This window comes from Anguilla anguilla, chromosome 18, assembly GCF_013347855.1.
Source record: "Anguilla anguilla isolate fAngAng1 chromosome 18, fAngAng1.pri, whole genome shotgun sequence".
Taxonomy (NCBI): Eukaryota; Metazoa; Chordata; class Actinopteri; order Anguilliformes; family Anguillidae; genus Anguilla; species Anguilla anguilla.
Window position 1 is genome coordinate 27,874,003 of NC_049218.1, and position 12,432 is coordinate 27,886,434.

A 12,432-nucleotide genomic window follows, 5' to 3' on the forward strand; every position below is an offset into this window, starting at 1 on the left:
CCAGCCCTGGGCAATCCCGCCCTGAAGGCAAAGTCCCTCAGGGCCTGATAGACATAAGGGGGGTCCCAGCTATATGGTGTAGTGAGGTCCAGCACACCCAGGCCCATTGTCCGCAGGAAGGGGGTGGCATAGTACCTAGCGAAGGCACCAGAGGCCTTTCCCACCTTCCCGACGTTCTGGACCAGGGCGGCCAGACCTTGCACCATCAGGATGGTGACTATGTCCGGGACCCCCCGCCCCCCATTCCTCTCCTCCTTGAGGAGGGTGGCTCTACTCAATTTCTCCATATTACTCCCCCAGACAAAGCGGAAGGCCAACCTAGCTATTTTCTTGCTGGTGGCCTTGTCTGGGGGAAACACCCTCCCCACATAGAGTAGAATGGGCAGGACAATTGCCTTCAGGACGAGGATCTTACCCGCCATGGTCAGGGGCCGTGCACTCCAGCTCCGGGTTTTGTTTTGGACGTGGCTTAGGGCTCCCTCCCAGCTCGTTCGCCCTCCTCCGTCAGCCTGGAAGGTCACCCCCAAGAGCTTGATGTTATTTCTGCGTACAGGAAAGGAAACGGTTAGAGGCTCACTATAATGAGGAGACAGAAACAGTTCACTCTTGTCCCTGTTGACCAGGGCGCCAGTGGCCACACAGAAGTCGTCCAACACCTTGGTGGCACAAGCGATGGAGCGACTATCTGTGGCGACGATGGTGATGTCGTCCATGTACGCCATCACCTTTAGCCGCTCTCCTCTAGCCCCCGGCAGCGGATAACCCGCCACTCCGGGGCTGGCCCTGATGGCCTGGAGAAACGGTTCCAGGTAGATGACGTACAGGAGAGATGCTAGAGGGCACCCCTGCCTGACGCCAGACCTGATGGCAAACGGGGCAGAGGGCTGCCTGTTGACAACCACTCTGCCCGTTATGTCAGTCAGGCAGATGTTTATCCAACGCCGGAGGGGGCCAGGGATGTTCATTGTCTCTAGCACTCTCTCCAGGCACACATGACTCACCCGGTCAAATGCCTTCTCCTGGTCGAGACTGAGAAGGCACAAGGGGGACCGCCGCTCCCCGGAGTGGATGATTAGATCCCTCACGAGGAGCAGGTTGTCGTTAATGGACCTCCCCTGCACGCTGCAGGTCTGGTCCGGTCCGATCACCGATGTAATCAGGCCTTGGAACCTCCTCATCAGCGCCTTCGCCATGATCTTATAGTCGACTGAGAGGAGGTTGATCGGCCGCCAGTTGCGGAGGTCCTTCAGGTCCCCCTTCTTTGGGACAAGAGCTACTAAGCTCTGTCTCAGTGAGGCCCCCAACCGCCCCTCCCTGTACGCCGCTCTGAAGACTTCAGCCACGTCCTCCTTCAGGAGATCCCAGTAAGTTTGGTAGAACTCGGCTGGGATTCCGTCAGGACCCGGAGCTTTGTGTTGGTTGAGGGAGAGCACGGCCCGGGTGAGCTCCTCGGTGCTCAACTCCGAGTCCATCCGCTCGTCACCCAGACGTCTGTCAAGGCCGCCCAGGAAGGTGTCCATGAGAGCCCCATCGGAGGGCCTCTCGCTATAGAGGCCCCCGTAGAACTCCCGGGCCACCTCCCGGACCTCCGCCTCTTCAGACACCACCACACCTCTGTTGTTATAGAGAGACAAGATGTTATTAGTCTTAGACCGCGCCCTGCGGAAGAAAAACCGTGTGCACTTCTCATCCTCCTCGAGGCCCTGGAGTTTGGAGCGGAAAGTAAATTTTTCCCGCTCTTCCCGGTAGAGGGTGGTGAGGCTCTGCCGAGTCCGTGCGATCTCACTGCTAACATCCAGGCCTCGGGACTGGAGGAGGCTCAGTCTCTGGAGGGCAGCATTGTGTCGTACAAAAACTGCCCTCCTTTCCTTCGCCTTCCTCCGCCCGACTGCCCGGAAGTAGCCTCGCACTCGCTCCTTCACCATCTCCCACCACTCCACCGGGGAGTCAAAGAGATGTTTCAGACTCACCCACTCCAGGTAACGTCTCGAGAAGGAGAGTCGCACCTGGGGGTCTTGGAGATGGCTGATGTTCATCCGCCAGAGCCCCTTACCCACGGTTATGGACTTCTTCCAGGTCAGGGACACGGTCACCATGTGGTGGTCCGAGAAGTGCACCGCCTGGATGGAATAAGCGGGCACCCCCAGGCCTGGGGAGAGCAGAAACAAATCGATCCTCGAAGAAGAGCTTCCGGAAGAACTCACCCACGTGTGTTGGGGGGGAGAGGCGCCCCCGGCGTCGCGGAGGGAGAAGTCCTCTATGAGGGACCGCAGCAGGTCGCTGGAGCGGTCCCGTCTGGGTCTGCTGCGGTCCTCATCTGTTAAAGCACAGTTGAAATCCCCCCCCACGACAACCGGCATTGTGCAATGGATTAATGACGGTAATTTTGTGAAAAGGGAGACTCTCTCGGCCACGCTGGTGGGGCCGTACACGTTGATCACCCTGAGTGGGGAACCCCCGACATCGAAATCGGTGACGAGGATTCGCCCACTCTCTACTACGCTGCTGGATGTTATACGTACGTAGGGGTTTTTTACCAACGTGCCGACCCCATCAGCTCTGGCGATGTTAGAGCCAGACCAGAGAGAGTCTCCCATTCTCCATCCCTCCCCCAGAACGCCATCCAGCTCCCGGAACGGAATACCACATTCCTGGAGCAGGATGACGTCTGAGGGGACCTGTGATAGGATGGAGAAGACTGTATGACGTTTTGAAGAATCTTTAATACTGCGTGTGTTTAATGTAGAAATGGTTATTGTGTGTGACATAAGTTTTATTGTTATGTGTGATTTATTTTCCTATATTACTATTGGCTATTTGTTTACAGATGTTATTGAGTTTATGGTTTACCAAGTCCTGGTTATTGAGGCGCCTACTCACCCCCGGACCATGTGCACCCACAGGCCTCCCCTCCTGACTGCCTGGGAGGTTCCGTCCTGGAGAGGTGGGGGCAGGTGTTTTTGCCCCAGGCTTCCCCCCAGTCCCTGGAGGGCCCTGAGAGGAGGTTGCTGTTCCAGATCCTTTAACAGGGTCTGGACCGGAGACTGGCTGGTCCCTAATAGTTTTTAGTTGTGTGGTGGTGGTGGTATGTAGAACTTCAGTGCAGTGTACTGGCGGTGGTGTGGGTGGTTTTGTAGGGCGGGGAGGGGGCTCAGGCCTGGCTGTAGGTGGTGTTTTATGTACCGGTTTTGGGTTTAACTGTTTTAAGGGTTTTGTAATTTTGGATGTGTGGCGAACTATTGCTGGGTTGGGAGGTTGCGGTTGTTGTTGTACTATTGTGGGTGATCTGATTCGTTTGCCCTTTTTCTTCCTAGCTTGTTGCCATGGAGTAATGGAATCCGAGTCTGATGTTGAGGAGTCTGACTCCAACACCACAATGGGGGTGTCAGAGTCAGGCTCCTCCTTAATGGTGACAGTGGCGGGATTGGTGGGGTCTAGAGCAGGGGACGCTGTGGAGTTGGGGATTCCGGCAGTGGGGATACAGGGGGTAGGGTCTTGTGCTGGGGTCTGTGCATGTGGGGTTGGGCTTCCAGGCTGGGAGGAGGTAGGGGTGGGTGGTCTGGTGCGTGGCATGGGGGTAGGCGGGGGGAGCGGGGCCGGAGGGGGGGCAGCAGACGGTGGAGGGGGGGCGGTGCTCCGAGCCCTGTTCGCGTACGAGAGGGGACAATCTCTAAAGAGATGCCCCCTCGCTCCGCAGAGGTTACAGGGCTTCGGGTCACGGCATGCCCTGGTCTCGTGTTCGCCGCCGCACGATTTACACTTGACCACTGTGCAGGCTGCGGCTAAGTGACCTAACTCGCCGCAGTTCCTGCACAGCTTGGGCATGCCGTAATAAAACACCACCCCCCTGTGTCTCCCCAGCGTGATGGTGCTGGGGATGTGGCATACCCCCCCAGGTGCAGAGGGGTCGGGCTTGAGTTGGACCAGCCATTTCCTGGCTCCGGTCCAGACTCCGTCCTCATCAAGGACTCTCCGGGCTTCAGATCTAACAAGACCATACCTGCCCAACCACGTACTCACATCGTGGTCCTGCACAGCTTCGTTGTAAAACTGCACAGTGACCACCTTGTTTTCGGTGTCAGACAGGGGCTCTACTTCGAAAATACTGAGGGGAGCCTTACCCTTCCCCTCTCTATAGAGGTTCCAGAACCTCTCCAGGATATTTGCAGACCGGAAACTGATCTCAAAAATATCCGCATTGCCCGGAACCTTCACCAGGCAGTTCAGGTCGCCAGGCACAAAGCCCATGGCTCGCTGAAGCACTGCCCGGCTGAACTCTAGGCGGGTCATACCTGTCACTCTCCTGCTGGCGTTGGGGGCAGCGGCATTGCTTGCCCCCCCAGTAGCTGCTGGCTCTGCGGCGCCCCTTCCGGCTGCGCCCGTTGCCCCTTGTGCCACCTGGGGGGGACCACTAGCCCCGCTGCCCCCTTCTCCGCTGTTTTGTAGCGTCATCCGGACGGCGTTGTGGCGTCGGACTCCCGGCTGCGGTCCCGTAGCCATCCTCCCTCTCTCTCAGGCCGGACCTAAGTAGATGGGGGGAAGCACAGGAACAGCGCTCAGTGATGCTGGTCCTTCCTAGGGGGACCAACGTTGCCGCACCAAGGGAGCCGATCAGAGGTCGGCTCCGCAAGGTGCAGTGGGACCTCCCTTCCGGTCGCTGGCACCAGGCGTTGATCCGTATCGCTGGTCTCACTGGATCCGGGTGCCGCCGCCGTAGTTGTGGGGAGGTCCTCGGGTCCCCCGTCTGCCTGCTCCTCGGCCTCGTCCTCCGGGTCCACCCGATGGTCCTGCTGCGGCCTGGAGAGCAGAGGAGGGGAGCCAGGAACCGATGGCGAAGACTCGGTGAAGATGGTGTAGCCCGGAGAGCGAGCCGCTGAGGGCCTTCTCTCCGGGCGGCGCTGAACTCCCCTCTGGTCTCCGGCGATGGTCGTCCGCAGCAGTGGTGTGGTCCCCGGATGGCGGGAGTCTTCTGGCAGGGGTCCTCCGAGCGCTGTCCTGGCTTCGGCGTTGGGGAATCAGCAGGCCGCGGTCACGCCACTGATACCTGCCTATCCCCAACGCTGTGGGTCCGGCCTGGTCCGCCGGCCTGATGCAGTGGACACAGCCGCGGTCAAGCCACTGGTACTGCGCCACTACACCAGACCTTCCGAAAGGAGAGAGAGAGAGGATAAAAGAAGGAGAGAGAAGAGAGAGGCACGTATGCTCTGATTACACACCAATCACTCACAAACCCACTGTCCTCCAATAGAGGGCAGTAGATTTGTACGTGATGAAGAGAAACCCGAGCACACGTGGCCTCTCGCCGGCACCAGCCGCCGTAGGCCCTCCCGGCCCGGAGCCGCAGGCCCGGAGTTGTCCCCCCGCGCGTTATCCGCAGAAGAGGGAGAGGAGACGCTATAACCGCCCGACTGGCAGAGGGCGCAAGCGAGCCATGGACCGCTGCAAACCGGCTCGCTAGCTGACTTACTTAACCAACTTCACTCACCCAGCTAGCTGACGGAGAATGATAGATAGATAGACAGATAGACAGATAGATAGATAGATAGAAAGAAAGAACGACACACACACGATAAAACTATTTCTTTTATTTCATTTAAAAAAAAAAAAAAACCCCACAAGGACTCAGTTGCTTGTCTACTCCACGCAGAAGCAGAAGCAGAAGCAGAAGCAGAAGCAGAAGCAGAAGCAGAAGCAGAAGCAGAAGCAGAAGCAGAAGCAGAAGCAGAAGCAGAAGCAGAAGCATTTCCTTTGCACCTGAAAATAGAGGCGCACCGTTCCCGGACGTACTGCAATACCGGGTCGATGCGTGGAGCGGACGGAGCAAGCTCCTTCTCCGACTCCCAGTCTCAAAAATCCGTTTAATATGTAGTCCCCAGATAGGGGACGTATCAGATATTAAACTGATAAGAACAGATTTTTTTGTTTTTATGAGACTTTATTTCAGACATCATAATCAGAATACCTTACATCGCATACATGTGTACACAACCACCCAAAACCATCCCCTCCCATACAAATACGAACACCCCACCCTTTACCAACATTAAACCACACAATCAGAACCTACCCAACAAAACCCCTTATACACATGCAACAAAGTCCCCTTAAACCCATTCAACTTAGTCCCCAATACCTACCTATACAAAACTAAAATAACCATACAAACTATACAACAACAACAAATAATACTTACTCCAAACCCTCCCAAAACCCCTTCCACTTTTCCTTTGCGGCATGGAAACCCCACCTCTCCATGTCCACCCGGAATCTCCACCCCAACTCTCCTCTAACCCACCCACCTACTCCCTTCGCCTTCCCCTCCACATTACATCTTACTGCCATGCAGCGTGCGTCCCACAAGGCCTCCAAACAAAATCAACTAATAACACCCTCCCCTGCACAACAGAAAAACAATTTACTATTTTAAATTCCCTCCCCCCAAACAAAATCCCCACACCAGTTGAGTGCACTCCCCAAATCCCCCACCTAGATTCCCCTCTCACCCACTCCTTAGAAAACCTCCTAACATCATCCCCATCCCTCAAGTGCACCTCTTGTAACAAACACACATCGAAGTTCAAACAGGAAAGAAAAGAAAAAAACACCTCCCCTCTTTACCTTGTTCCTCACCCCCCGCACATTAACTGTAATTATATTAAATAAAGCCATGTTCAGAAACACAAAATACCCCAACCTACACGAAGTAAACCCCCTTTATTTTCCTCCCTCTTCCCCCACACCCCTTTCACCCGAGGGACCAGGGGCCATCCCTATTACCTGCTCAAATCCCTCCATGTCCCACTCCAACTCCACAGAGGGAGACCCTCCTGCCAGGTCAATGTCCGACTCGCCTCCTGACTGAGAAGCCCCTGAGGCATCTGACAGGGCCTTATACCGGTTAGTGAGCGACACTTGCAACCCAGTCTTAAAAAATTTATGGGGATTCTCCATCTCCACGGAAGCCCGCTTTCTCCCCGTCACTCTCGCCCAGTCCATTCCACTGCTCCCCTCAGGGGGGTCAGAGTCCCCCCAAAGAGTGGGAGTGTCCACGTCCCCCGAGGCGTGCCCCGCCACCTCCTCCGCAGATGCTGAAAGAGCGCCTTCTGACACCTTCTCCTTTGAAATAAGCTCTGGGGTCTCAACTGGTGCGTCATCCGCTCCCGCCTGCTTCTCCCGAAGAACATCTGCCGCCCGCCGAAACCTCTGGACACTGCTCAACCCAGCAGAACTAGGGCCCGGAATAGCCTCCGGGCTCACCAGAAACACTGGAACCACCGGAACCGAAGCACCCACAGGAGCTGTAACCAGATCTCTCAATGGGGGCCGTACCGGTGCCTCAGCCGAAACAGGTTGCTCTGGAATTAGAGCTGAAGCAGCCAAAGACCCGGGAACTGATCCCTTCCTTGCCCCCTTTCCGGAATCCACCTCTGCACTCATCTCCTCCTCTACTGCTCCGGCATGAGCCTCACCTAGCGCCGATCCCCCTTTGGTAGCAGTCTCCCCAACACTCCTTCCATCTCTTCCACTAGTGGGCGCTGCTTCCTCGTCCACAGCTGCACTTCCTCCTCTCACCATCTCTGCATACGTGCGCTGCCTCTCTGGACATTCCCGAAACAGGTGCTCGTTACTCGAACAAAGACTGCACCTTTTGGGCGCGGTGCAATCTCTGCCCTTATGCTCTTCCGAGCCACAATTTCTGCATTTCTCGCCCTTGCAGTCCTCCTTTAAATGTCCAAAGCATCCACATTTCCTACAGTAAATGGGCATACCTGGATAGTACAAATAGCCTCTGTCTGGCCCAATAGCAAACATTCCCGGCGGGTGACTAAAACCCCCCACACTTGCTGAATCCGGGCGAAAACGCACCATGTATCTTCTTTTTCCAGTCCAAAAACCATACTTATTTTTAATCTTCATCCCCTCCTTTACGTCCGCACAGTACCTTCTTAAAAAACACAAAATGTCTGCCTCCGGAACAAAGGGGTTGTATAAATGAATTACTAAAGGCCTAAGAGGCCTAGAATATAATAGCCAGACCATCACACCCTTCAACAGCTCATTATCCTTCTTCTTGTTGTAAAGCTGATAAAAATTAAAACAATCCGACTCTGTATTGAAAGTTAGATCATACAGACCTTTGCTGGGCACATCTTGGAGGCAAAACACACTCTCCTGATCCACTTCAAACAATCCTCTCACAATCTTCTCCACAAAAAACTCCAGCGTGACCACTTTCCGCTGCTCCTCCGTCACTTCAAATCGTACAGTGTTGCGCAGCCGCACCCGGTGGGTCGGCACTCCATCTTCTATGTTGTTCATCGCCTTCCTTATAAGTTTTGAAAAACTTAGCCAAAAGGCCGAGAAGCGATGGCCTGAAAATTGGCCACAGCTGGCCGCCGCCGCCCAGGGGGCCGGGAATCCGATCGCGGGGTCCGGCCGGACCCGGTCCCCGCTCGCCATTGGTCCGGGGCCCCCTCGACGCTTCCCCCCGGGACCTCTGGCCGTCACCTCAGCTCCACCCACAAAGCCCCACGTCCTCTGCCACGGTAGCTACCTACGTGCTGAAGGCTCTTATCGCCGTTTAATTGCACGAGCACTCGCGGAACAGCTATGTAATTGCCTAGCTAAGCAAGCAAGGAGACAGTCCACACTCTATAACACATGTACCTGACAAGTCACAAACCAGGGACACATGGCAACAAGTCATCAACAAGCTTTCTTAAGAACAGAAAAGTCGCCCCGTCCGGCGGACGGAGCATCCAAAAATAGCACAAACTCAGGAGTGTTCCTCTCCACGGAAATCTTTAGTAAAAGGCGAAAGATTTGTGCGTGATGAAGAGAAACCCGAGCACACGTGGCCTCTCGCCGGCACCAGCCGCCGTAGGCCCTCCCGGCCCGGAGCCGCAGGCCCGGAGTTGTCCGCCGGCGCCCCCGCGCGTTATCCGCAGAAGAGGGAGAGGAGACGCTATAACCGCCCGACTGGCAGAGGGCGCAAGCGAGCCACGGACCGCTGCAAACTGGCTCGCTAGCTGACTTACTTAACCAACTTCACTCACCCAGCTAGCTGACGGAGAATGATAGATAGATAGATAGACAGACAGATAGATAGATAGATAGATAGAAAGAAAGAACGACACACACACGATAAAACTATTTCTTTTATTTCATTTAAAAAAAAAAAAAAACCCCACAAGGACTCAGTTGCTTGTCTATTCCACGCAGAAGCAGAAGCAGAAGCAGAAGCAGAAGCAGAAGCAGAAGCATTTCCTTTGCACCCGAAAATAGAGGCGCACCGTTCCCGGACGTACTGCAATACCGGGTCGATGCGTGGAGCGGACGGAGCAAGCTCCTTCTCCGACTCCCAGTCTCAAAAATCCGTTTAATATGTAGTCCCCAGATAGGGGACGTATCAGATATTAAACTGATAAGAACAGATTTTTTTTGTTTTTATGAGACTTTATTTCAGACATCATAATCAGAATACCTTACATCGCATACATGTGTACACAACCACCCAAAACCATCCCCTCCCATACAAATACGAACACCCCACCCTTTACCAAAATTAAACCACACAATCAGAACCTACCCAACAAAACCCCTTATACACATGCAACAAAGTCCCCTTAAACCCATTCAACTTAGTCCCCAATACCTACCTATACAAAACTAAAATAACCATACCATCTATACAACAACAACAAATAATACTTACTCCAAACCCTCCCAAAACCCCTTCCACTTTTCCTTTGCGGCATGGAAACCCCACCTCTCCATGTCCACCCGGAATCTCCACCCCAACTCTCCTCTAACCCACCCACCTACTCCCTTCGCCTTCCCCTCCACATTACATCTTACTGCCATGCAGCGTGCGTCCCACAAGGCCTCCAAACAAAATCAACTAATAACACCCTCCCCTGCACAACAGAAAAACAATTTACTATTTTAAATTCCCTCCCCCCAAACAAAATCCCCACACCAGTTGAGTGCACTCCCCAAATCCCCCACCAAGATTCCCCTCTCACCCACTCCTTAGAAAACCTCCTAACATCATCCCCATCCCTCAAGTGCACCTCTTGTAACAAACACACATCGAAGTTCAAACAGGAAAGAAAAGAAAAAACACCTCCCCTCTTTACCTTGTTCCTCACCCCCCGCACATTAACTGTAATTATATTAAATAAAGCCATGTTCAGAAACACAAAATACCCCAACCTACACGAAGTAAACCCCCTTTATTTTCCTCCCTCTTCCCCCACACCCCTTTCACCCGAGGGACCAGGGGCCATCCCTATTACCTGCTCAAATCCCTCCATGTCCCACTCCAACTCCACAGAGGGAGACCCTCCTGCCAGGTCAATGTCCGACTCGCCTCCTGACTGAGAAGCCCCTGAGGCATCTGACAGGGCCTTATACCGGTTAGTGAGCGACACTTGCAACCCAGTCTTAAAAAATTTATGGGGATTCTCCATCTCCACGGAAGCCCGCTTTCTCCCCGTCACTCTCGCCCAGTCCATGCCACTGCTCCCCTCAGGGGGGTCAGAGTCCCCCCAAAGAGTGGGAGTGTCCACGTCCCCCGAGGCGTGCCCCGCCACCTCCTCCGCAGATGCTGAAAGAGCGCCTTCTGACACCTTCTCCTTTGAAATAAGCTCTGGGGTCTCAACTGGTGCGTCATCCGCTCCCGCCTGCTTCTCCCGAAGAACATCTGCCGCCCGCCGAAACCTCTGGACACTGCTCAACCCAGCAGAACTAGGGCCCGGAATAGCCTCCGGGCTCACCAGAAACACCGGAACCACCGGAACCGAAGCACCCACAGGAGCTGTAACCAGATCTCTCAATGGGGGCCGTACCGGTGCCTCAGCCGAAACAGGTTGCTCTGGAATTAGAGCTGAAGCAGCCAAAGACCCGGGAACTGATCCCTTCCTTGCCCCCTTTCCGGAATCCACCTCTGCACTCATCTCCTCCTCTACTGCTCCGGCATGAGCCTCACCTAGCGCCGATCCCCCTTTGGTAGCAGTCTCCCCAACACTCCTTCCATCTCTTCCACTAGTGGGCGCTGCTTCCTCGTCCACAGCTGCACTTCCTCCTCTCACCATCTCTGCATACGTGCGCTGCCTCTCTGGACATTCCCGAAACAGGTGCTCGTTACTCGAACAAAGACTGCACCTTTTGGGCGCGGTGCAATCTCTGCCCTTATGCTCTTCCGAGCCACAATTTCTGCATTTCTCGCCCTTGCAGTCCTCCTTTAAATGTCCAAAGCATCCACATTTCCTACAGTAAATGGGCATACCTGGATAGTACAAATAGCCTCTGTCTGGCCCAATAGCAAACATTCCCGGCGGGTGACTAAAACCCCCCACACTTGCTGAATCCGGGCGAAAACGCACCATGTATCTTCTTTTTCCAGTCCAAAAACCATACTTATTTTTAATCTTCATCCCCTCCTTTACGTCCGCACAGTACCTTCTTAAAAAACACAAAATGTCTGCCTCCGGAACAAAGGGGTTGTATAAATGAATTACTAAAGGCCTAAGAGGCCTAGAATATAATAGCCAGACCATCACACCCTTCAACAGCTCATTATCCTTCTTCTTGTTGTAAAGCTGATAAAAATTAAAACAATCCGACTCTGTATTGAAAGTTAGATCATACAGACCTTTGCTGGGCACATCTTGGAGGCAAAACACACTCTCCTGATCCACTTCAAACAATCCTCTCACAATCTTCTCCACAAAAAACTCCAGCGTGACCACTTTCCGCTGCTCCTCCGTCACTTCAAATCGTACAGTGTTGCGCAGCCGCACCCGGTGGGTCGGCACTCCATCTTCTATGTTGTTCATCGCCTTCCTTATAAGTTTTGAAAAACTTAGCCAAAAGGCCGAGAAGCGATGGCCTGAAAATTGGCCACAGCTGGCCGCCGCCGCCCAGGGGGCCGGGAATCCGATCGCGGGGTCCGGCCGGACCCGGTCCCCGCTCGCCATTGGTCCGGGGCCCCCTCGACGCTTCCCCCCGGGACCTCTGGCCGTCACCTCAGCTCCACCCACAAAGCCCCACGTCCTCTGCCACGGTAGCTACCTACGTGCTGAAGGCTCTTATCGCCGTTTAATTGCACGAGCACTCGCGGAACAGCTATGTAATTGCCTAGCTAAGCAAGCAAGGAGACAGTCCACACTCTATAACACATGTACCTGACAAGTCACAAACCAGGGACACATGGCAACAAGTCATCAACAAGCTTTCTTAAGAACAGAAAAGTCGCCCCGTCCGGCGGACGGAGCATCCAAAAATAGCACAAACTCAGGAGTGTTCCTCTCCACGGAAATCTTTAGTAAAAGGCGAAAGATTTGTGCGTGATGAAGAGAAACCCGAGCACACGTGGCCTCTCGCCGGCACCAGCCGCCGTAGGCCCTCCCGGCCCGGAGCCGCAGGCCC

The 12,432-nt window shown here is 54.4% G+C and overlaps 2 protein-coding genes, 2 non-coding genes and 2 pseudogenes across 4 annotated transcripts; all 6 read right to left on the reverse strand.

The window, feature by feature from the left end:
• Positions 1 to 1,528: 1,528 nt before the first annotated feature.
• LOC118218420 (extensin-like) lies at positions 1,529 to 3,853 on the reverse strand. Its single transcript, XM_035401051.1, has 2 exons — positions 2,205 to 3,853; positions 1,529 to 1,614 (listed from the first exon to the last, which is right to left on the reverse strand). Exon 1 carries the CDS (start codon positions 3,823 to 3,825, stop codon positions 2,791 to 2,793), a length of 1,035 nt encoding a protein of 344 aa, XP_035256942.1. The 5' UTR covers positions 3,826 to 3,853; the 3' UTR covers positions 1,529 to 1,614; positions 2,205 to 2,790.
• Positions 3,854 to 5,761: 1,908 nt separating this feature from the next.
• On the reverse strand, positions 5,762 to 5,939 carry LOC118218650 (annotated as a pseudogene).
• A 2,796-nt stretch (positions 5,940 to 8,735) lies between these two features.
• Positions 8,736 to 8,852, reverse strand: LOC118218576. The gene has a single exon (XR_004763457.1). It is a non-coding gene; the product is annotated as a U5 spliceosomal RNA (small nuclear RNA).
• A 430-nt stretch (positions 8,853 to 9,282) lies between these two features.
• Positions 9,283 to 9,461, reverse strand: LOC118218654 (annotated as a pseudogene).
• A 589-nt stretch (positions 9,462 to 10,050) lies between these two features.
• Positions 10,051 to 11,864, reverse strand: LOC118218430. Its single transcript, XM_035401074.1, has 2 exons — positions 11,657 to 11,864; positions 10,051 to 11,119 (listed from the first exon to the last, which is right to left on the reverse strand). The coding sequence occupies exons 1-2, from the start codon at positions 11,838 to 11,840 to the stop codon at positions 10,236 to 10,238; spliced, it is 1,068 nt and encodes a 355-aa protein (XP_035256965.1). The 5' UTR covers positions 11,841 to 11,864; the 3' UTR covers positions 10,051 to 10,235.
• Positions 11,865 to 12,256: 392 nt separating this feature from the next.
• On the reverse strand, positions 12,257 to 12,373 carry LOC118218577. Its single transcript, XR_004763458.1, has one exon. It is a non-coding gene; the product is annotated as a U5 spliceosomal RNA (small nuclear RNA).
• Between the last annotated feature and the right edge of the window lie 59 nt (positions 12,374 to 12,432).

Coding starts and splice junctions, on each gene's coding strand:
- LOC118218420 (XM_035401051.1), bottom strand. CDS start 3,825: ATGCCCAAGCTGTGCAGGAACTGCGGCGAGTTAGGTCACTTAGCCGCA.
- LOC118218430 (XM_035401074.1), bottom strand. CDS start 11,840: ATGAACAACATAGAAGATGGAGTGCCGACCCACCGGGTGCGGCTGCGC. Junction 11,120..11,656: donor CCAAGATGTGCCCAGCAAAG/GTCTGTATGATC, acceptor GGGAATGTCCAG/AGAGGCAGCGCACGTATGCA.